The 25460-nt window shown below is 38.5% G+C and overlaps 2 protein-coding genes across 4 annotated transcripts; one reads left to right on the forward strand and one right to left on the reverse strand.

The window, feature by feature from the left end:
* Positions 1–339: 339 nt before the first annotated feature.
* On the reverse strand, positions 340–21808 carry LOC143846784 (uncharacterized). Of its 3 annotated transcripts, none has more exons than XM_077355348.1 (11): positions 21270–21808; positions 21088–21182; positions 20616–20683; positions 20472–20515; positions 20040–20117; positions 19789–19942; positions 1683–1835; positions 1457–1570; positions 839–904; positions 644–765; positions 340–532 (listed from the first exon to the last, which is right to left on the reverse strand). In XM_077355348.1, the coding sequence occupies exons 1-10, from the start codon at positions 21554–21556 to the stop codon at positions 667–669; spliced, it is 1158 nt and encodes a 385-aa protein (XP_077211463.1). In that variant the 5' UTR covers positions 21557–21808; the 3' UTR covers positions 340–532; positions 644–666. The 3 variants fall into 3 exon arrangements, with proteins under 3 accessions (XP_077211463.1, XP_077211462.1, XP_077211461.1); XM_077355347.1 differs by having other exon boundaries at positions 340–548; XM_077355346.1 differs by having other exon boundaries at positions 340–765.
* LOC143845828 (uncharacterized) lies at positions 11111–14800 on the forward strand. The gene is made up of 5 exons (XM_077354232.1): positions 11111–12602; positions 12689–12819; positions 12924–12999; positions 13103–13801; positions 14487–14800. The coding sequence occupies exons 1-5, from the start codon at positions 11111–11113 to the stop codon at positions 14798–14800; spliced, it is 2712 nt and encodes a 903-aa protein (XP_077210347.1).
* Positions 21809–25460: the final 3652 nt, after the last annotated feature.

The raw sequence follows: 25460 nt of genomic DNA on the forward strand, positions 1-25460 counted from the left end.
TTTCTCTTTATCACAACAACTCCCATGCTCTCTACGTCTCTCTTTCTTCTTTGATTTCTACTTCAATTGTGCACATCCACGTCGAAAGCCACTAATCGCCTAATCATGTTCTAATCCTCTGTAAACCATTGAAGTTGCCCAACCTTAGTTGCACACCTTGTTTAAATCCTCCTCCTTGTCCTGACCTTGCTCCAGATACCATGTATATTATCTTTACACGAGCTCATAGTACTTGAAAAGATGATGAAGATAGATATTTCAACAAGTGTGCATGAGTGCGCATGCACTCTCGCGCGCGCGCAGAGAGAGAGAGAGAGAGAGAGAGAGAGAGAGAGAGAATCATCTGCAATTACATTTACCTATATATTTATCATCTCCCTACAAAAACATCCCAAAACCCCAAACCCAAAGACAACAATTAGTTTTCAAACTAACCAAAGGTTCAACAAGCAAGACTGATCACAGGCAGACGTTGTACAGCTGCCGAGACTTACGTTGAAGGGTGGATACATGTATCTCTAGAGAGAAATGGCTGGAGAACAAATTTTCTTTTAAAAGTTAAGAACAAAAGAACGGAAAAAAAATCAGAAATTAACATGTGTTCTCAACAATTGCAAATAAATAAGACTTGTATACAATTTACCGGCCCTGTCGATTCAAGGAAGCTCATCCAGCTCCCGCGAAAACAGTAGCAAGCCAGTCTGATGTTGAGGTTTGCATTTCTGACTCAACATGCGACGGCAAGCAGAGAGGTGTTACTGCAACCTGCAAATCAGAGAAAATGAAAGAATCAGAATCTGAATGGCAGAAGTTTCAACAGGGAAGGTTTATAACTCACAAAGCCGTTTTCAAGTGCTCTGAAATCAAGATCCTCATCAGTTTCGTCTTGCTCCTTCTCCAAGAACTGCAATTTAAACAAATGTGTTTGCTCACAAGTTTATCTTATTTCTCTAAACCTTTACTCAAAGACTGAACCTCTTGCCAATAAAAAAACAGAATACGTTTATAGAAGTAGATATCTCGTTAGGGCAACGTCACAAATATCTCCGAGATTTTCAAAATACAGCGATTTTATCGCGCCATTTTGATAAAACGACAAAATCCAGAAAAATCCAGAGAATTTAAAAAATATAGCGATATTTCATTTTCTGTGAAAATATCATAATAATTTTCCAATATTTTTCTATTTTTTATTTTTTTCTTAATTTATATACTTTTATATATTTTAAATAATTTTATCTTTTATCATTTTTTTCCTATATAAACCTGAAAAAATAAAAATAAAATTTAATATATCCCGAGATTTTCCCTAGCCGAGAAATTCCCAAGAACGATATTTGTTACTTAGCGTCAGGAATTCCCGGTAAACAAGAGAAACACAATTCCCGTGTGGGTTTTGCATGATTTTGAAGTTTAAGCATCCACAAATGGATGGCAAAGGTTAGAAATTGAGTACCTCTACACGGAAGTATTTTTTTACAGTTCCTCGTTGAGAATCAGTCTTTCCTGCTTCTGCGATCGATTCTATCTCCACAGTCTTTCTTTGTGCATTGAGGCGTCGTGCTGCCCCCTGGAAGCCATAGAGTTTTGGAGGATGAACTCTGATATGCATATGAGATTCTAGAATATGAAGAGCAGCAAATAGTGGGATTTCAGAATAATGAATTATATAAAAAACTCACAGCGGCAGAGGCATCTCGGCTGAGCTGTGCAAGCTGAATGCCAAGACTTTGATGGTTGGACATGAAATGACTCGCAGAAGAGTGCCTGCTTACTGAGACAGCTTGCCAGCTTGGAGCGGACCTCCATAGACTCTGCCGGGTGACTTTGAAGCCCTGCCAAAGCAAGAATAGAACACAACCATATAAGAAAATAGCACAGGTGTAATCAGCAGGATAGGGGCAGACAATAGCAGGAAGATATCACTGAAAAGCATTTAATCACAAAAACAATACGTACTGAAGCTCGACACTTGAGCAAAAATAAATGAGCACGGAAATAAGGTGTCTAAATAAACTATTTAGTTGCTTTGGGCATTAAAAGTTGGTGTTGTAATCATGTTGGAAAACAAGTGTATACAAAGACACTATAAAATGAGACATATTTTACCTTATTTTATCAGAATGATCATCAAAATCGATGTATTCTAAATGCTTATTCAGTCTTTGAACTAACAAGAAGACTGAGAGACTTCATGTTTCATAAATTTTTAACTACAGATGTGCACAAATGCAAGCACCACAAACTCAACGTGTTTCTAACATATGATGTGGAGGCATCCTGTCAAGCCAGCTCATCTCCTCACTCTTCTTTATTTCACACCCTCAGTTATATCCCCTTAATTTACTCTTTTCCAAATTTTCAGATTATGTTTCCGGTCCCATTCCTGGGAAGACAATTCATTTTAGATTAGATATAAAATGGGACTGCCATCGCATCCACAATTTTATTTATTTTCATCATTTCTAGGTCACCAGGAGACAAGAATACAAGGTGGGCAGGTTAAAAGTACGATAAAACAGAGATCCAGATACCCAATACATAATGTACAAGATTATATTTTAAGAAATGAAGATTGGCAAGAACAACAAATTTTCCTTTTACCCCTTCTGCAAATAATTCAATCATGTGTATGTGAAGATAGATACTATCATCAAGTAGCAAGCATGTACGCCCAATGGTTCCCCCACCCCTTGGCATTTCCTTCTTGTTTTGATGATTCCATACACAAGTGATTTTGTATCACTAATGGGTTTAATAGTCTATAGTTGTAGACCTTATTAATGTGCATTCAAGGAAGCTTTGATCGAGGCCAATAAACTCTAATTGGATCATATTTGGAGTGCCAAAGTCATTGGAGATCCAAGGAGCATGGTGGACTTGAAGAGGCGAATTCAAGAGAAGATCAAGTGTGTTTGAGTCCATTTTAGAATGTATAAGATCCATCCTTAGATTAGGTTTATTGAGGCATAGATAAGTCCTAATAAGGTCCCAAATAATACAAAAGAGTAAGGTAAAATCAACCAAAAGCCCAGAAGGTAAGCAAAAGTCAAGTATCAAATTGGGACATACTTAGTTGTCCATTAACCTTAATCATAGGAAAATTAGTCCAAATAATTTTTAAATATTTTTAACAGATAGATCCCCTTCTTATATCCGTAGAGCACAAGAAAGTCGAAATCCTATAAGAAATGAAGGAGATATGGATTTTACAAGTTAACCCTGAAAATCTGGAAAACTGTCTTCGGGCACCAGAGTCCAAAGATTTTGTTCGGACGACAAAACATGGCAAACAAAAGTTACCCGAGGATCTCAAAATCTCCGAGACAGGCATCCGAAGGCATATTTTCCAGTTTTGTCTTTTTCAAACGGCTTGTTGGTCGGGTGTCCGAATGGCTTCCGAGGGACTTCCGAATTATCTGTTGGAAAGTCTATAATGGCTAGTTTTTTTATGTAACATAGATAATATATATATATATATATATATATATATATATACACACACACACACACACACACATGCGTGTGTGTGTGTGTTCCAATCTTTTCTAAACATAATTCTAAGACTCCCAAGCTATATTTGAACATATTTAAAAGTGAAGAAACTTGTTTATGCCTCTCTAATCTTAGATTAAGGATTTGGATCATAGGCTTAACTTTATACATCTTCTTCATTACATTGTAACCCTAGTGAGGATTTTGCTTTTCTTTCTTTCAACATTCAAGAAGTGTATTTGAGTGTGAAGAGACGCGGAGCCATCTCAAGAGTAAGTGTTGGAGGCACGTAGCTTTCTCCAGAGTTTGTAATTAAGTTGATTCCCCTCTGTTAAGGGAATCCATTGCCATCAAGAGTCTTGGTAGAGTGGGGTAGGTCCTAGGCTTGGACCGAACCACTTAAAAATCACGGTGCACTCTTTCTATCTCTCTCTATCTCTTTTGGTTTGTGCATTTCATTTTTACTTCTTTGTGGTTTGTGGTTTAACTTGCCATTTAGTTTTTGAATTCAGCACTTGTTTTTGGCAAAGTTTTTGAAACCCAATTAACCCTCCTCTTAGGTTGCCATCACCCCTGGGATTTCAATGCAGTTCTTTGACGGACATTCCCGATGAAAGTGAGTAAAATTTTCTGCAGTTTTGAAACTTGCAAATATTGACACCATGAAAGTGGTATTACTACTGCAGAGAGAGAAATCTGCACCCAGTTCCCAAAGTTTCATAGTCACAGAGTTGGCCTTTCTTTTCCTGGTTTCAAAAGTAGAAGCCACCTAAACCCAAGGTTTCAAATTTCGGTTTCTGCCACCACCGAAACTGAAATATTTAGGTTTCAACCGAAATCATGTAAAAAATGATAATGATTTTGTTTGTTTTAAATTTCAACCGAAATGTCTAAAATTTCGGTGTAAATTTCAGCTATTTCGTGGAAATTTCATAAATTTTGGTGGAAATTTTGTAAAAGAGGCTAAAAAAAATAGTTCAACCGAAATTTCGGCGGCATTTTTGCAAAATTTCATCGAAATCTTGAAAAGAAACGACTTCATGTAAATTTTGTTTCGGCCATGGCCGAAACCGAAATATTTTGGCCATTTCGTTTCATTTCGGCCGAAATTTAAAACCAATGGCCTAACCATATAATCGCATTTTAGGTTCAGGTTTGCAAAAATAAACACTGGTACGAAAAAAAACAGCAAGATAATTTATGTCTCAACCCATGCACATCCTTGTGGTTTGCCATTAAATTGTGTAAGCAAACAACATTCTCATGCCAGTATGACATGATCACCTTCACATGTTTTGATGAACAATAACTGTAAGAATAGCTTTGCTAGAAGTGTTTGAATGCTTTCATATGCTCTTAATTCAAGTCATTATTTACCTTGTTCAATGATTTTCATAATCTATATCAGTCACTCGATATGTCCTAGCCAGAAATTGAGTATAATATGGAGGCTAATATTTCCATCACCAATTTAAGTTTAGGTTTGCAAAAATAAAACCTGATAATAAAAATGGTCATAATTAGGGTTGCAACTTGGGCCGGGTTTTACCCGACCCGCATCGGCTCGACCTGAAAATAACATGGGTCGGGTTTAGAAATCATAGGTCTTGGGTAGGGCCGGGTTTTAAATTGGAAAACCCAACTCAATCTTGGGTAGGGCCGGGTTTAAAGAAAAAAAACCCAAAACCCGACCCGAGTCATATGGGTGTACTGTGACTTTCTTAAATATCTCTCGAATAACATAGCAAATCATTTTCCAATATATTGATACAATTGTTTTCATTGAGGTGATCATGTCTTTTATATGAAAATATAGTGTCCTTAAATTTATACACTTGACGACATAAATTTAGAGATTGTTAGTGTGAAGATTTGTTTTTCTTTTCCACAATCTTTAAAATTAGTAATTATCCTACGGTGAAAAATGAAAACCCGACCCGAGAAACTATCTTGGGTAGGGGCCGGTTTACAAATCTTGGGTTTTTCTGTAAAAATTTGATCCGACCCAACCCGACCCGAGATAATTCTCGGGTAGGGTAGGGTTTTGGAAAACCCGACCTGCCCGACCTGAGTTGCACCCCTAGTCATAATCTCATATAAATTCCTTAAACCTAATATTTCTTCATTTCTAATTTTAGTGACAACAAGATAGAATTCTGTTTTTAGGCTAGGTCAAAATAGATAAATCAATCCCACTGTCACCGAAAAGAAAAAGTGAGGGAAAAAGACGTCAACACACACACACACACATATATAATAAGAGGCTGATACTTTTTTTTTAATAGTGAGAAATTATATAAAAAGAATTGGGCAGAGCCCCTATGATTCTGATCCACGCATCAGCTAGGGTGTCACCACGTCAGAGGGTGGCCAGTCAAAAGAATCAACTCCCTAGACACCTAAGAACAAGCAAGAGCATCTGCCTCGGAGTTGGCTGACCACCACACATGAGAAATCATTGTACTATGACCCTCCAACCTATCTTGGATCTACTCAACGACAAATGAGAATTTCCACGGGTGACTAGCCTCATCTCTCAACCATCTTACCACATTAAGGGAGTCTCCTTCAATTATCATCAAACCCAGCTGCGATGAATCGAGCAGCCTGACCCAGGGATACCAACCTGAACCTCTCCCTCAATCATGTCTTTGGTCCCGATTGGACCCGAAAAAAACAGAAACAGTATCACCCGTGGCTGATCTAAGGAAGGCCACCAATACCTGCCAGGCTGAGGATGGTTCCCGAGACTTGAACCATCAAAGTTCAGCTTCAGCTTCCCTGGAGGAGGAGGCAGCCATTTGGACGTGGTCCCTTGTTGGGGACCATCTCAAGGTATAAATTTTAAGTTTCTAGGTGTCTTTTAAGCTATGATTTAGCCGACACTTCGAATTTATTCCTGACACACGCGTCCTGCAGTGTCCGACGCGTGTCCACCCATGTCAACACTCCTTTGGACACTTTTAAATGTACTGCTATAAGTGCTAGACTTAATGTGGGTGTGCGGACACGTTTTCGTTCCGTGTCACTTAATATGGGTGTGTGGACACGTTTTTATGCCGTGTCAACTGTGACATTCTGTTTTATTATTGCATATTGTGTTTATCTCTTTTAATAGTAACTCTTCTTTTATTATAAACTCTTTTTTAGCATTTGCCGTTGTATCATATATATACTTTCCATTTTAGTTGTGTCCCCGTTTCTAAATTTTGGGGGTTCGCCGTGTCCAACACTTCGTGTCCATGTCGACATACGACACATGTGTCCGTGTCCACAAATCATAGCTTTTTAAGTAGAGGGCGAGCCTTGGTGCAACGGTAAGGTTGCTCCATTGTGACCTGGTGGTCATGGGTGGATCACCAAAAGGCTTCTTTAAGCCATCGAGGGGGTTGCGTCAGGGTGACCCTTTATCCCCCTTTCTCTTTGTCATTATGATGTAGGGGATTATTTCGGTCATTCCGTGTTGGTCTTGGTGGAAATTTAAAACTATGATCGTATATTAGGATGTGATAAATGTGTGAAGAAATGTAGGGGATTACAACAAATTGCCATATCATCTTCTTGACCATGGAACTTTTTTGCATACACAATGATACTGCGCTTGGCCTAAAATCTATATCATAGAGTTTAGGCTTGAATAATTGATGCAGACTTGGAGCAATATACTATTTCAGCAACACCCACCCCCCCCCCCCCCCCACACACACGCACTCACCATCTGAAAACCCTAACCTAACACCAAACAGCCAAAAAACTGACAGCCAGCTGCAAATCAATATTAATGCATGCTCTAAACACATCAGCCCAAACACCAGTAATGTGGGATTGCAAAAATGATCGATTGATCAGCCACATGCAATGTCATATGTTGATGTCCTGCATGGCACCAGCTGCACCAAAGCTGCCGGTCATGGACAGACTCTCTCGGAGCCAACAAAGATTTTGAGATGTTGTAGTCAATTATATAGCACCAGGAAGACCTACATCATAGCATCCAAGCATGGAAGTACATATTAACTGACAAACTGCTCCGCATCCAGGTGAGTCTCAAGTACTAAAGGCTCAAAGTAATCAAACTATGGCAACCAGAAGGGTACTTAAAGATCCTCGAGTTGGACAGAGGATTTTATGCCTTCATTTTTGGTAAGAGAAGATTTTTGGTCTGCACAGTTCGTATGGCCCCTAGGTTGTAGGAGATACCTATCTGTAAACACAAAGATGGTCTCTGAAGTTTTAAGCCAGCGGCATATTCTATCACCATGACCCCTATGTGGCTGCAACTCCCTACCCTTGCATTAGAATAATGGACCGAATCATCCGTATGGGCTATTGTAAAAAAGATAAGTAGACTCTTGAGAATGGAATCTACAACATTCAAGACAACTGCCAATACCAGTAAGGAGACAGCTGAAGGTTGATACACTAGTGTTTGTATAGAAATCTATCTCAAAGAAACCATTCCGTCTGTCACCTTCTTAGGTCCCAGTTTGGCAATTTTTTTCTTATGAGTGCATCCCAGTTATCTGCCATAACTGTGGGTGGGATGGTCACCAACATGAATTCTGCCCCAAGATTCAGTTCTCTTCTAAAACCACTCCTTAGGTAGACAGTCATGTGGAAGAAAGATATGATACATGGTCTATAGCTATGTTACCTGGATATGAGTGCGGGTATCGGATACTGACAGGATCTGGCACAGAGATCCTCCAAGTTTCAAAATCTTGGAATACGGGTATGACAAGGATCCAATATGTGAGTAGGGGATATGGGTAAGAATCCTTTAGTACAATGTTAAAATCAGTGTTTCAAAACTCGTTGACTCGGCACGGAACTCGGCCGAGTCGACTCGGTTTTGTGAAGACCGCATTTCGGAGTAGCAGACTCGGCGAGTCCGGGCCGAGTCAAACACGAATATTACTTTTCTCTTGGATGGGATCGACTAGCAGGAGAATCTTGGCGATCCGTGACTTCTCCCACTGGTTGATCTTCCCAAAACATATTTCTGAATCTAAGGCGTAAAAAGACAAAAAAAAAGAAAGATCCGTGCTTGATTTATTCAACAAAAATGATACGATTCATACCTATCAATCTGTGTTGAATGTCTCACATTTCTATTCATCCAAAGAAAAGCTCAATCTCCCTTAGTTTCTTGTGCAAAAACCTTTTGCCATTGCCTTCATCCACTGTTTTCTTTTTGTGGAAGCAAACCCACATCTAAAGCCTATGATAAACCCTCCTTGCGGGGTTTCCTACTAGTTGGGCTTTCAATTTTCGGCAGAAGAAGAAAAATTCTCTGGTTTTCGTGCATTTCTTTGTTAGGAGGAAGAAGAAAGGTTCTTTTCTAGTTCTTATCTGGTAAGGTATGAAACCCTACAATATAGTATTTATTAGGGAAATTATACATCCGGCCCTGTCTTACCTGGGACAGCCCCCCATCTTTGTAAAAGAACAGACATAAACACATGAAGGTGGCTGTCCCAAGAAAGAAAAATGGGGTACAGTGCATTAAATGAGGGCCCTTGTTCTTACTTGGGACAGCCCCTTTAAGTTAAAGAAACGCTACAAAGTACAAACACACTTGAGGTGGCTGTCCCGAGTAAAAAATGGAGCACATATAGTTTTAAACTTTTAATAAAGTGAGGAGTGCCCGAATCAAAATGCAATAGTGCTGATAACATTTCCCTAAAAAAAAGGAAAAAAAAATCAAAATTGCTTTGACAGCCAGACCCATTTAATGCCATTTATTAAACACAGGCATAGCATAGCATAGCATAGCATAGGTGTACTGGGCGGCTACCCATTTTTCTATGAAAAAGTTAGCGGCTACCCATTTTTCTATGAAAAAGTTAGCGGCTACCCATTTTTCTATGAAAAAGTTAGCTGCAATTAAACTTTTAATGTTGGATAATCCAAACCGTTGGATAATCCCCTGTCATATCTATTTTAATTGGTTTGATCATCTGAGCCGTCCATTTGATAGGTGACAACGTAAGACCAATTGAAGTGGAGGGTTTCTTCAAACAACAAGGAGCTGAGGCAACTATTCAATCAAATGATATTGAGCATGTTTCCCATAATACAATAATAATTAATTGTATGGTAGAAATTGTATCATTTAAAGGAGATTGACTCCTTTAGCTTTAGAGAGAGAGGAGGGGCGGATGTAGCCAAGTGGATCAAGGCAGTGGATTGTGAATCCACCATGCCTGATTCTAACCCTCCGATCCATAGAGGGTTAGGATCAACCCTCTAACATTCAGATTGGAGGGTTAGGATCATCCTATGGAAATAATTTTTGGAGTATAACCTATTTAGGCTATGGCCCATCTAATGGACGGTTTGGATCATCCTATGGTGTGGGCCATACCATACTTTTAATAAAGTGAGAGTGCGCTCATAAGAAACAGTAGTGTTGATAATATTTCCATCTGTTTTTATTTTATAAGAATTTGCTACCAAGCTTCTCCTATGGCAATTTCTCGGCAAGTGGCCATCGTGGTGCAAAGATACGCACCTGACGAATGTTGCTAGCAAACGAAAAAAACGAAAAAAAGTAATCATTACACAGAAAAAAGTAAAATAGCTAAATTATAAAGTTTTAAATGAAAAATTACCTAAAAATGGTTATAAAATTGTAAAATTACCAAAAAAATACCAATTAAATATAGAAGGTTATGACAATTACGGAAAAAACAGATGCTGTCAAATCAGAATAATTATTACAATCCCCATATCTGCGGCATATTAGCGGGTGACCCGCGGGTTGACCCGGCCCACCCGCGGGTCACCTAAATTTTGACCCCAAAAATGCGGGTCATTTCCTCACCCGACCCGTGGACCTGCACCCGCATCACCCGCGGGTTGACCCGGCCCGACCCACCCGTTTCCCAGGTCTAAATGTGAGCCTTACAGTACTTCTTGAAAAATAATAAATCTGGTATATTTTTTGTATGGCTCACGCATAGGATGATCCAAACCATCTATTTGTTGGGTCAAAACATCAATAGGTTGTGCCCAAAAAAATGATTGCCACAAGATGATCCTAAATCTATTGATAACTACATATTATGGAAAGTTCTATAGATCAGAGGGTTGGGATCATCCTATGTAAATATTTTTGGGCCACAATGCATTTACATTGTGGCTCATCCAATGGACAGTTGGGATCATGTTATATTTTAAGCCATATAGTACTTCTTGAAAAATAATGGACTATAGGGGATTACACCATATAGAAACTCATATAATCTAATCCCTTATTTTAGTAATGACAGTCATCTCCTATTTTTACACTTTTCTAGATATAGTGACACTCAATGCCGCTTGATCCTGCATGGGAGCATGGGACGATGTCGAATCCACCATCGAGAAAAATTGTGCGTTGTATTTATTGTAACAAAATCACTACCGGTGGGATTAATCGCTTTAAACATCATCTTGCTAAGTTACATGGCAACGTTGCCGGGTGTCCAAGCGTGCCTGAACAAGTGATGAAAGAAATGAGAGCTGCCCTCGAAAATTATAACGAGGAGAAACAAGCTTTAAACATCATCTTGCTAAGTTACATGGCAACGTTGCCGGGTGTCCAAGCGTGCCTGAACAAGTGATGAAAGAAATGAGAGCTGCCCTCGAAAATTATAACGAGGAGAAACAAGCAGTAAAGAACGTGAACGAACAGATTGCTGAAGAACGAGGCACACAAGAAGAAGACATGCTAGATAGAGATATGCGTGCGGCGAGGAAAGCTAGTCAACGTACATTCTTTATGGAAATGGAAGCACAACGCATCGCACGAGATGGAGCTGGCCCATCATCAGGACCTTCACGTAGGTCAGATGCAGACCCGTCATTTGCACCTAGACGTAGGTCTGATGCTGGTCCATTTGTGGCAGCACGAAGTTCTGATGTTGGCCCATCGGCGATAGGGCCCGCAGGTACGGGCAGAGGTTTTCGTTCAGCCTCTTATCACGAGGTTCCTACAAGGACTGGAACTTTAGACCCACTTACGTTTGTACCCCCATCACGACAACCTACTTTAAGAGCAGCATGGGAGAAAGACTTGAAGAAGAAGTTGGGCAGGGTGGTGGGAAGACTATGTTATTTTGCCGGACTACCATTTCATGCGGCTTCCAATCCATACTATAGGGCGGCCATAGAAACAGCGCAACAAGTAGGACCTGGAGTTAATCCACCAACTCCGTACGAACTTGGAGGTCCCATATTAGATGCAGAGGTTGAAGATGTCAGACAATATGTTAATGACTTTAAAAGAATATGGGACAGATCGAGATGTACAATTATGGCCGATGGCTGGAAAGACATCAATGGAAGGACACTGATAAACTTTTTGGCATATTGTCCTCGAGGGACAGTGTTCCTTAAATGCATTGATGCTTCAAGTGAGCAGAAGAACGCAAAATATTTATTCAAACTATTTGACAAAGTGGTTGAAGAAGTTGGAGAAAAATATGTTGTTCAGTTTGTAACTGATAATGCAGCGAACTATAAAGCAGCTGGAAGACTATTGATGGAGAAAAGAAAAAATCTTTCTTGGGCCCCTTGTGCGGCACATTGCATTGACTTAATGCTGGAGGAGATAGGAGACTTGCCAGAATTAAAAGAGTGGATTGAGAAAGGAAGAAAGATAACAAAATTTATTTATAATCATTCACAAGTCCTAAATTGGATGAAACATCATACTGGTCAAAAAGATATTATTAGGCCCGCTGTCACACGATTTGCTACCGCATACCTATCACTTTCTAGCATAAATGAGTGTCAAGCAGGGTTGAAAAGCTTGTTGGCTTCGAGAGAATGGAATGGATCCCGCTATGCAAAACTGGCAGATGGAAGAGAGGTTGAACAAATTATAACAGATCGAAAGTTTTGGGAAAATATTCAGCGAATCATCAAAGTCACACAGCCACTTGTTACCGTGCTAAGAATGGTGGATTCGGAAGAAAGACCTGCTATGGGGTTTATATATGAAGCTATCGATCGTTCAAAGGAGGAGATACAAAAACTAACGAAAAACTTATGCAAAAAGTTGTGGGATATCATTGACAAGCGATGGGCAGCGCAACTCCATCACCCTCTTCATGCAGCAGGTATAAAAGCTAGTTTTTTCTAATGTAATGTTGAGAATTTTGTTGGTAAAAACATCTGAAAATTCTGATTAACTTAACTTTTGCAGGCTACTATTTAAATCCAATATTTCAGTATGGTGGTAGAATGTCCAATCACCCGGAAATTATGGAAGGGTTATTAAAGTGCATCAACCGCTTGGAGCCAAGTTCCTCAAAGCAAATGAACGCATCAATTCAAGTATAAATATTTACCAATCAAACATAATTTATTATAAATTCCTTTCATTAGATTCAATAGTATCTTATGTAGTATTACTGATGCATTCTCTTTTTATTTATAAGATTGCGGAGTTTCGCGATGTTATTGGTAATTTTGGGAGTGAAGATGCATTGAGATCCAAATCAGCAATGGACCCAGGTAATTTATTACGATGTAATTGTAAATAACATATGATTGCTATTTGACATGATTCTATCAAATTTATATGAATAATTATTTTTTACTTTTTTATTAAATACAGCGGAGTGGTGGAGTTTACATGGTACTAAGCATCCTGAATTGCAAAGGATTGCTGTGATTGTGTTAAGCCAAACTTGCTCATCTTCAGAATGTGAGCGCAATTGGAGTACATTTGCTCACATTCATACAAAGAAGAGAAACAGGCTTGCAGTGAAGAAGATGGAAAAACTAGTGTATGTCCATTACAATTTGAGATTGCGAGAACGAAATGTCAGAAGTGGTCCCAAAGGTCCAATCGATTTGGATATAATTTTTGCTGAAGAAAATGCTGAGGAATGGTTAGTTGAGAAGGAACCACCACTTTTAGATGTTCAGGCAAGTAGACGAAAAGAGATGGAATGTGAGGAGTCACCGACAAATGAAGGTGGGTCAAGTGACAGTTCTGATAGACATCAGCATTGCATAAATGATGAGCCTAGTGATAATGATGATGGTGATGGAGACGACGGAGGTGACTTTGCAGTTTATAATGAAGGTGTTGATGAGCCCAACCCTGATGCGCATGGAGACGCTGCGGGTCATGAATATTTTGTTGGATCTGATGATCAACATGATTATGATGACCGTGATCCGTATCAACACTACACTGGGGACGTTGACGCTTATGATTTGCATGGTGCTCTAGAGATGGATCCGAATATTGGCTATACATGGCAGCACAATATAAACACATTTGGCATATTTCTTGAATATTCTGAGAGTAACTCGATTGATAACCATAATTACACCGACCAAAGAATCCATCAATTTCCATATGGCCACTACGAGAGTGGCTATGATCCACACTACTGATGTGCCTACTCTTATATTCATCGAGAATAAATTGTCTGAGCGGAAGCCCTTGTAAAATTTTGAATTTAATGTAACACAATGCATGTATTGATCATAGGCTATCTTAGGCTCTTTTCCTTTTTGTCACCATATCGACTCTTTGCATTTTTGTCAAATATAATGTATTCATTTTTTGTAGAAAAATATGATCCATTTCACTAATGATTTAGTTACTAATGATACTTTAATACTTATTTTTACATTATTTCTATTTTTTGAATTATTTATTTATTTTTATAAAAAATTACGGCTCATCTGAGTTGGCCGCGTCAACCGCGTTCTTGACCGAGTCCGCGTCGAGTCGACAAGGATTTCCTTCGGCCGCATTCCGCGTCGAAACCGCATTTTTAAACACTGGTTAAAATAGTTTAAACCAACTTGGTTACATCTCTCCCGTACAACAAATCAAACATCTCTCTCTCTCTCTCTCTCTCTCTCTCTCTCTCTCTCTCTCTCTCTCTCTCTCTCTCTGATGCGGCATATAAAAGGAATAAAGGGACATCTAAAACTTAGAATTCTTAAAATTTACATTTCCCTTGTGATGAGAAATATAGAAAAAGATTTATGGTCAAAAGCACTTCTTAGACCAACACGCAAACAAATAGCGGCAAAAGCAAATGCCAAAAATGAAGATACAGATCAGATGTATTCAATTTTGACGGATACCGATCCTTATTGCATCCTATTAAGTTGGGTGATGGATTCGGGCTTCATCGTCCTATGGTCGAGCATTGGAAAGCCAAGGGTAAACGAGATAGTTGGACGTCCTACTCCAGCTGCTACAGTCATCAGCAGCATTACTGAGTCTTTTGGACATGTGAACCAGGATCGGTTAGCAAGCCTGATTGTTGATCTGACACCTCGTTGAGCGTTGATCCGTTCTAGATCCAGACAACCAAGAGTAACCAAGGCCCACAAATGTAGTACCATAAGAATTAGAACGCCGGTATTGAGACTATTTTTTTACATTTCGGATTCAGATTTCGATAAGGACCGAAACGAAATGGTACCGAAACCAAAATTCCCGAAATTTACCAAATTTAATTCGAAATTTCGGAAATTTAAGGAATTTCGTCGAAATTTATATTAAAATAATAATTCTTTATTCCGTCAAACAATTTCGAACGAAATTTCGGTAATTTCGATCGAAATTGTCTCAAAAATCAGGGATTTCGTGCGCCAATACCAGATTTCACCCGAAATTTCGGTTTCGGATAAGTCCGAAATTTTAGCCGAACCCAAAATTTAAAACCATGATTGACTTTAAGAGAATCACAGCAGGAAGTGCAAATTGAGTTTGGGGAAATGACAAGGAGAACCAATTATCAAGGCAAGCATTGGGTTCGATCCAGACAACCCTTGCACTGAAGCTTTTGCATTGAGAGTCACAGCACCCGAGTGCAATCCTGGTCATTCCAAAGAGAGTTTGCAAATATTGTTGTAGACAAGCCTCTCCCCTACACCCACTCGACAACCATAAAGAGCACATCTACCATCACCAAACCAAAACACGGACGTACACACCACTGCCTGACTCCAAAACCAGACACCTCCATCTTCTCCCAACCCAATACATGCCACGATCCAGTGATTCCTGTCCTCTCCACCCAATAACTACCCTTATCTACATAAAAGCCATGCAATCCTCCGGGCCCTGTGTATCCCTTTCCCTCCCTCCGCCACAGAATCGACCCACAGGCGAGGCAAGCAAAAGATGAAGCACATGGCAAGGGGCAAGCAAACAAATTGGAGGCCTCTTGGAGAAGATGGCACTAGTATTGTTCATCATGCGATCACGCCACTCAATTGAGAAAAAAGAACAGCACCAATGGTGGACTATAGATCAGAAGCTTAACAAGCCAAGCTTCAGTCGCCATGAATGGCACTAGAAGGCAAGTCCCCATAACTTTCGCCCATCAATGAAAAGTTTGTGTTAGAATATTAGAGGGAATAGGAGATTGGCTCTGTGGAATGCTTTATACACCATGACTGACTTCCACAAGCCAGATGTCCTATGTCTTTCTAAAACTCAGATCTAAATGCCAATACTATATTAGTTCACAAACAAATGTCCAATAGATTCACTGACCACATTGTCCTTCACAAGGGCAATCTGGTGGTATGGTTTTTCTAGGATCAATCACAAATCACTTTAGTTTTTGTTCCTTCGATCAACATGCCATTCATATCTCTGTGGATCCCCTCACAATATATGCTAGAAGAAACCCTGATATCCACCCAGCTCTTTGGACTAAAATTATAATTATTAACACAAATTTATAATCTTCCATATAGTCTGCTGGGTGATTTTAATGTGATCCTTGGCAATGATGAGAAGTTGGGAGGAGCCATCTACCCGGCGCACCATCACCAAGGTCTCAACCGAGCCATTAACCTAGGGTTGATCGATCTTGGATTCAAGGGTCCATGATTGACACGGACAATTGGTCATCATCACCTCATCTGTGAGACTTGAGAGGCAACCTCATCTGTAAGTCTTTAGTGTTGCCTCGCCACTTACTCTTGGAACACATGATTTTTTGGAATCCACTCTTCTACACCTCTCTTAGTTGGCATCAGACCATTGTCTGAATCTTCTCAATACGAATCCAAATCATTAACAAAAATGTCATCATTCATTCTGTTTTGAGAATCAATGGTTGTTGCAACCATCATTTCAAAATCTTCTCAATACCGATCCAAAACTCTCTCAAGCATGGGAAGAACCTCAAGTTGGATCCCCTGATTTTGTTCTGCGTCGGAAACTGCCGCACTCACGAACAACCTTTCAAACTTGGAACAAATGCACCTTTGGTAACATCCATCACCAACAACGCCAAACCCTCAAAGACTTTAGTAGACTGCAAGAAAACCTAGCCTTGGACCATCAAAACCAAAAGCTAAAATTTCATTAGAAGGTCCCCCTATGCCAACTCCAAATACTTAAATAAAAGGAAATCCATCAGAACAAAACGCTCACTGCTCACACATCAAGGATATCAAATGCTCGTTATGTGTAGATGACGAAGAAACTACATCAACCAGCTTAATGGAGAAGATGGTTCACGTGCAGAAACGCTGGTAAAATTGCTGATCTTATTCTAGGTCACTTCCAAAAACTTTATAATAACAGGTTCCCTTCCACTCCCTTTCCACCATACAATCTTTTACCACGACCAAAATGAAGAAGATAACACCTGTCTCACAAAACCAATCACTCTGGAAGAGGTATGGGATGCGATAAATCCCATGTCTCGATACCATAAAAAAAATCTAAAGTCCATGGCCCTGATGGCTTCAATGTCACACTTTACCAAGCCAAATTGGCATAATATGGGTCCACAACTGTCAGTAGGCCCAACATGCTGTGTCTGACAAACTACAATACCAATACCCATACTTGAACACTTCTGGATTTTTTTGTTGGACAAAATAATTATAATGTTTGAAATATATGTCATTCACTTCAAATTAATTATATTGTTTTTTTGCTAGTTAGTGTCACATATTTGCAATTATAATTTTGAACATGTGAGCCTCATAGATGCTATTTTAAATTTACTATTAGTTCGCTCTTCGAAGTTAAATCTAGGGTTTTTAATCACAATAATTTATTAATAAGAAAGAAGGGCCTAGAGATGACATTTTATTTATACATGCCTTGTGTCTTATCTCATGGTATATTGGTATGGGACACCATTTCTGTATTCATATTTGTATTGTAGATTTTAGAAAATGTCGATCTATATCTCCATCCTCGTGCCCGTGTCTGCATTCGTATCTAGCTAAGAGAGATGATGAACGATGCAAACATTGCACTCATCCCAAAACCATACCAAGCTACAAGGATTGACTTACTCTGAACAAAGCTTCTGCAATGTCCCTTACTGTATCCTGTCAAAAGTCTTAGCAAATTGGCTTTAAATGTTTCTTCGATAAGATCTCTCGAAATCAATGGACTTTAATTTTGGGCAGGCTGATTGGTAGGCCATTGAATGGCTAACCCTCATCAAATCAATCACCATTGGAATAGCTAAATATGATATATTTTGTTGTACCTCGATCCATCTTAGCTCTTAGCTAAGTGTGAGCAACAACAACATCAATTTCTTCGAAATAACAATGATGAGAAGGAAAAACATATGATAAGCTAGGAGTCTGGGAATAAATTTGTAGGCTAAAACACAATGTTGGATTATGGATTAGAAAGTTAATGACATGAATATCGCATTCATTAAAGAGCTTGGATGACATACTGTTACAAACTGGTCATTCCTTTGGGTTCCAGTTCATTCATGCAAAATTTCTTTATAAACATCCCTCATTTGAAGCCCAGCCATCAAGAATTGACTCCTTCAGTTGGCCGGCAATCCTTCAAGCTCAAGGCAATCTCCAAAATGGACTGCTCCTTGTAGAAGGAAATGCCAACACCACCACGATTTGGAATAACCACTCGTGGGTTTGAGACTGCTCTCACAAGCTCATACCAAACCTTTCCTCCCAACTCACTATATCAACCCAATTGACAGTGAGCGATCACCAATAGATCATACTCAACACTGGGATATTGCTAGTTTGGTTAGATGGGGATTTGGTTCAGTACTCTCAGCATTGAGAAAATGATTCAATCTCGAAGGTCTCATCTTATTAGGTGTCACTATGAGAGAATGGGGTTAGATGATTTATCAGGAAAGATTCAGAGTAACTTCAATGTTATTTGATTGACCATTTAATGGGAAAGATATATACTACTTTAGCCTTTAGGTATTAAGAGGACATTGGTATTCTCATCAGGTCGATGGATGGGAGCCGACCCCATCCATGGAAGTTTCCATCGTAGCTTTCCTTTTCCCTCCTTTGTATTGATCATCTCGGTCGTGGGGGTTTTCCCCACTTTTCAGCAATAAAAATATTTATCATTAAAAAATGGTATTCTCACAAATCTAGGAATACTACTTTTTTTTTTGGAATGGCTCTAGGATGGATATAGCCCTCCCCAGACCCCGCAATGGCGGGAGCCTCATGCATTGGGCCACCCTTATTATGGCTCTAGGAATACGATGTTACTTTATGTATTAAATTCATAACTAAAGTTATGAAGGGAGGATGGATATTTTGTAAATTTTATAATGTATAGAACTAGAGGTCTCTTAGGAGTTTTCTTTAATTATAATTAAAGTTAGATTATATAGATCTTAAGCTCTCAAATCTCAATATTTGATTAGAATTACCAACCTAAACGAAGTTTTATAAAATAAAATAAAAACCCATTTAAGATTCACTTATAGTGCAAAAGTGGAAAACCAAAGCCCTAAGGAAACCCGAGAAATGTAAGGAAGTAATGTTGCGAACATGGTCACAAACATCTCAAATTTTTCCAAATTAGGGAGATGATATTTTCACTCGCCCTGCATTACGCATGCGCTCCCCTTATAACGTGATTTGACGTGAAAAGTGGGCAACTTTAACGCTTTTTGACGACAAATCACGTTATAAGGTGGGGTGAAAATACCATCGCCCCCAAATTATCGTGATTTTATCTGAACGAGTTACAAAAATCTATACACGTCAACCGAAGGTTTTCATTTCAGCAGGAATGAAAATGAAAGCATGTAAAAAGAACGTAAGAGTAATTGAATATAAACTCATAAAAGATACGGATATGATCAGAACATAAACAAGGAGAATTTCAATGGGATTTAAATGATGACAACAAAAGCATAATTTACTTGTATGCATTAACTATAACATAACAGCGCATCAGCTAGCAAAAATTGGACCAATGCAGCATGGATGTTCCAATATATGTTCAACATTGCCAATAAAATCAAGATTAGAAAATCCGGGAAAAAAAACCTTGTTTGTAGAAGGACAGGTAGGAACTTCAATATTCAATGAGCAGCTGCTAGGGAAAAGGCCCTCCTTGATATCCCTAATGGCTGCACGTATTAATGGTAGACAAGCATCAACCGCATCCTTGAAATCACTTTCACGGCTTTCATCATTCTTCCTAACGAGAGGTTCAAACAAATCTGTCACAAATAAATATATAGAAAATACAAGGAAAAAAAGAAAATACCACATTTAACAAGGAGGTTTCCATTCACCAATTCAACGAAATTGATAGAGAAGGTACGCCACAGATTAAAGCTTCTCTAGCTCCAGCAACAGCGCCTGAGTATAAGCTGCATGCATTCTTATGTAATAAGACAAGATGAAACATACAAAAACAAACGCAAACATGGGACAAATGCAATCATAGAAATGCAATGAAGTTAACCAAACAATTGCTTTTATGAGTGGGACTTCAAAAAGGATAATCAACATTTTATGTCTATTTAGAAATTAACATAATAAACAAACTATGAAACTGGAAAAAAAAAAGATTTTGAAATTAATAATACAAAAAATATAATAAGAGTGCAATGACACAGATGCCAGATTGTAGGAGTAGATTCTGCACTGAGCTTCTATCAATCTATGAAAACACTTATGAGATGAAAATTAAGAAAAAGCAAAAAAAGACATTTCATACTTACATGTGATGACCACAACTCGATCCCTTGTTAATTCCACTGATTACCTGAATATCAAATCACAGTCATACATCATCAGTATACTACAAATGATAGATAGTAAGCCGGTAACTATGCTCTATATTGCATTTACGCACAGACTCATACCAGAGCAGGCTTCGACCAGGAGAACAATGCTCCTGATAAAGCTAAAGAGACGCAATCAGCAGGAGTTCCTATTCACCAATCAAAGTCCCAAAAAATTATCAATAAGTAAAAACTACTTACATTTAAAAATAAGAAATAAAAACAAAAGTAAAAATTGGTCAAAATTCCAATTTATCAATCATATTGATATAATCATCCAAAAAAGGAGTTCCTATTCACCAATCAACATCCCAAAAATTATCAATAAGTAAAAACTACTTAAATTTAAAAATTAGAAATAAAAACAAAATGAAAACTGATCAAAATTCCAATTTATCAATCAAATAATCATCCAAAAAATTCGCTACACAGTCTACCACAAAATATTTCATTCTTATCATAAACCCAGCAATACACTATCCTAATTCAAGATTAAACAAACCCAGATTATCTGAAACATTAAAAAAAAAAATCCACATGAAGGTGATCATACCAGAAACTTTATAAGCTGTGGCACCATTAACATCCACAGAGCTCACTGCAAGTGTTTCCCTTTGCGTAACTGAATGCCCAGAAAACGATTTATCCCTTCATACAAAAAAACCCATCAAAAATAAGAAACCCAGAAAACCCTAACTAAAAAAGAGAAGAAAAAATTATTAAGGACAGCCCTACGATTCTGGGGCGCAGACGTGAACATTGAATTGTTCTTCCTGGACTAGTGCGTCCACGAGGAACGTGAGCCCGGGCGCTTCGAATCCATCCCCATTTGTGATGAGAACAACTGGTTTTGAACTATCTTTTTCTGAATTCATCTCTACAGAACTAATTTCAGAAGAAGAACCTTCTGATTCTTGGGGTTTTGACTGCTCGATTTCGCCTTCTTTTCTAGTTATTAGAACTTGTTGGAGATTTGAAACTAGAGATGGGGGTAAGTAGTTGTTCTTTATAGATGTTGTCATGAAGAAAGCCAAGTTTAGAGAGAGAGAGAGAGAGAGAGAGAGAGATGATCAATCGATTTTAGAGAGAGAGGAAGAGTGCCCTAGTTTCAAAACCCTAGAAAAATTCAGAAAGAGAGGAACCCATGAAAGGAAAAGTGTTTGAATGGGTGCTACAAGAGGTTGGTTTTATTTGAGAAGAGAAGGAGAGGGATTGCTTGTTCTAAGAAGGATAAAATGTCTAGAAAAGGGTTTGGACAATGAAATCTAAAGTGGGTGCATTCCTTAGATTTCCTTGCCCTGTTTGGACTGTAAGAATTTTTTGGAAAAGTTTGGAAAGGAAAAATATTTCTAAAAGTTGCCACTTTTTTACATCCTATTCTTTTTTTTTTTTAACTTAGAGAGCCTTCAATATATATGAAATAACTATAGTCACAGATATGAATCATAGAAAGAAAATATTTTCCTAAGAAAACATTTTCCATCAGAAATGTTTTTTCTTGCAATCCAAAATGGGGAGGGAAAACCTAGACAGTCACTATGTATGCTCATGACATCTACCATATGGTCCATATGCATGGCACTTATATATATACATACAGCTACAAAGTTAGTTATGGGCTTAAGGCTAATTTAAGGCCCAACGGGCTTTTAATGCCCACTTCTTTTAGCCCGATAATCATAATAGCTCATGATCTGACCCTTAACAAGCCCACCAAAGTAGTTCTGCTTTTGGCCCGGAAAGTAACACCCAGTGTGGCACTTATTTTTTATGTATACTTGTATCATTGTGAAGTGGAAGAATTCATCAAATTTTGCCATTTTAAATTTTCCTTAAAAAAACAAGTTTTAAAACATTTAGGCCATGTCTGCCCGCCATGATTTTTTTTTTCATGATAAATCGGTGTATCCGAGGAGAGATGAAGGTGAAGTCGCTAAAATCGGGAAACAAAATCCAGGAAACTAGTGTTGTGGCTAAAAATCGGGAACACTAGTTTCCTGGATTTTCTTTCCAAATTTCTAGTAACTTCACCCTCATCTCCACTTGGAGACACTGATTTATCATTAAAAAAAATATCCATGATAACTAAACACACCCTTATGTTTTAAATAACATTTATGTTTAAAATTTTGAACTCTTTGCCTTCCTACTAGGATTATCATCAAACGCAAGCATATATATTGGAAGGGATTTGCTAAGCGCTATCGCACAAGGCTTTTTGCGGCTGGTCTGTTACATGTCAGACCAGCCACCTCGTGAATGGAGATAAAAGTTGTTGTCTTCATGAATGAGGTGGCTAGTCTGATGTGCGTCACACCAGCCGCAAAAACCCCTTTGCGATGGACACTAGCAACTCCCATATTGGAAAGCTTGAATGACCTACTTGCAGTTTAATATAATGGGTTTCTTTTATTATTCAACCAATTGTCAAAGGCTATTACAATTCCCAAAAAGCTCAATGCAACCAATTAAAAAAAAGAGACAAGGTGAGTTCGCCCCATTATCAAAATGTGGTAGTGCGAATATTAGTAGCCTGAGAGATGATGTATGCACTCTCTTGTTTTTATATCGGGACTCCAAACTTTATTGATCATGTTTTGATTTGTTGTTAGTAGTTTTTTTTTTAATAATTGTAGATTTCATTAATAGCTAATTGCAAAAGTATATAGCAAAGAGAAGAGTGCCATTATTAAAAGAGGTGTGCTGATATCAAATCCCTATCTCTCTTCAAACTTACATGTATGCATATGACTTTTAGAGTTATTTATCAGGCATGGTGTTATGTTTGTAATGGACATGGAGAGACTGTATGAATGGATAAAAAGATACTATATAGGGCATGGATATGAAAAAGGGAGGGCCCTTCCTTAGCCTTTTTCCACGTTGAGGACGTGCTTTCCCCTCCTATGGCCTGCCCCACCTACAACAACAATTTTTGAAAAGTTCCTCTTGTTTTTTCAATGGAAACTACAGTTGGTTTGGCATCTTTGAATGGGAAAGTAGGATCGTTTTTTGACTAATTATAAGATAAGATTACAACATTGGAACCTATAATTAAAATTTATCAGTTGATATTAGTTACATGGTTTGCAGTTTACTTTTAGTTTATGAATCATCATTAATCTTTAAATAAATTGCATTGGATATGTTAAAGGGTTTATCTCTTCAACTTTTACATGTGCATAAAGTCATCTTTTGCTGGTATAGAGTCAAAGGTGAGTGTTAAAGTATAAAAGAATAAATTCGCCTTCTCCAGCAACTTAAGCTTTTGGAGTAACTAAGTTGTTTCACATGGTACTAGAGCAATTGATCATGTTGGCCTAACTATAATGCTAGCTACACCGTTTTCCGGCGGGCAGCTGTTCTAGCCGTCCGCCCGGCTTCGCATCTACTTCTTCTTTTTCCTTACTACCCTTCTTTGATGACTCAGTAATTATTTTCAAGATCCGCATGCTCTCGCTTTACATCAGCTGTTATCAGTAGCTTCTGGAGGCACCTCCTCTGATGACCTTGATTAACATGTGTCCTTTGCAGTGAATTGGTTGTTTTTCTTTCTTGTAGAGCCATGAGGCATGATGTGTGAAACGACCGGTTACTCCAAAAGCTTAAGTTGTTGGTGAAGGTGTTATTTAATTTTTTATATTTTAATACTCCCCCTCACGTGTGGCCCCTCTTTTATGGTTGGCCTACACGTGACACATGTCGCCCCTCTTTTGGGTTTGGACATTGCATGTAGATTTTTACTAGTTTGAACTCAGGACCTCTGCTCTCATAACATGTTGCTCTGATATCATGTGCAACGACCAACTACTCTAAAAGCTTAAGCTATTGGAGAAGGTGTTATTTAATCTTTTATACTTTAACATGATGGAAAGGTGCTGCCTCAACCAGAAATGGCATAGCATGGCAACGTGTGGTGGCAGTTGAAAGACAAAAGTGGCTGGGGTAGAAATTGTTAGTCCCCCTTCTTGGGAATCATTGCAACATTCCCGACCCGTTTTGATGCTATTCCTTTTTCCTTATGTTGGCATCCATTCCAAAAATAGAAGTTTTAACGCCATATCTCATTTTACTAGGTACACCCTCTCATGTTTGTCTTTAGCCAAACAACAACCAATGTAAAGTGATAATGGCACCCTAGATTTTCTCTCTTGCCTTTCCACCCCTTATATTTATAAAAACACCGCCTCATCTTTGAACCTTCCTCTTGCCCTAAGTGAAATCCCTATCTCCAAATTTGATGTCACCACTCCCCAAACAAAAAGAAGAAGAAATTCTTGAACTGTCAAAATCCAAACTTGTAGCATACTTTCAAGATTGCCAATATATGTCATCACCATCTTAGCGTTTCTGCCAATCTTTTTCTTTAATTTTTTTGTTCTCATTTCTTATCTCAGTCGAGGTCCCTCTTCGTAGTGCATGCATGAAATAGTCGCTCTACTCAGTTGATTAGGGGCCTTGATTCCTTGAGGTTCGTGCCTGAGTAGTTTTCTGATTCCATGTCACCAAAGTCAACCCATGATGTCTTTCTCATTGATGCTTTCTTTTGCCCACTGAGGCGTTAATCCATAATGACCCATTTCTAGAAGGTTTGGTATTCAAAACTGGCCTAAAGACTCGCCTGGTATCAGAGCTAAGGTCCTGGGTTAAAAAAGAAAATATAAAGGGCAGTGATAAATCGAACCCAAATATCTTAAATCGACCCCCTATGTGTCTCTCTCTCCTTTGGGTTAGAGAGAGAGAGAGGAGAGGAGAGACAGAAAGACACATAGGGGGCCGATTTAAGATATATGGGGGTCGACTTATCACTCCCCAAGATAAAATATGCCCAAAGTATAAAATATGTATAGACCTAGAAATAAAAAGTCTGGGCATGTTCTTCAACATCTCCTATTGTCGATTATTTTAGACGGGACAAAATGGGCA

The sequence above is a fragment of the Tasmannia lanceolata genome, unplaced genomic scaffold (assembly GCF_043159265.1).
Source record: "Tasmannia lanceolata isolate RefF3 unplaced genomic scaffold, GAP_Taslan_0.1 ptg000015l, whole genome shotgun sequence".
Classification (NCBI taxonomy): Eukaryota; Viridiplantae; Streptophyta; class Magnoliopsida; order Canellales; family Winteraceae; genus Tasmannia; species Tasmannia lanceolata.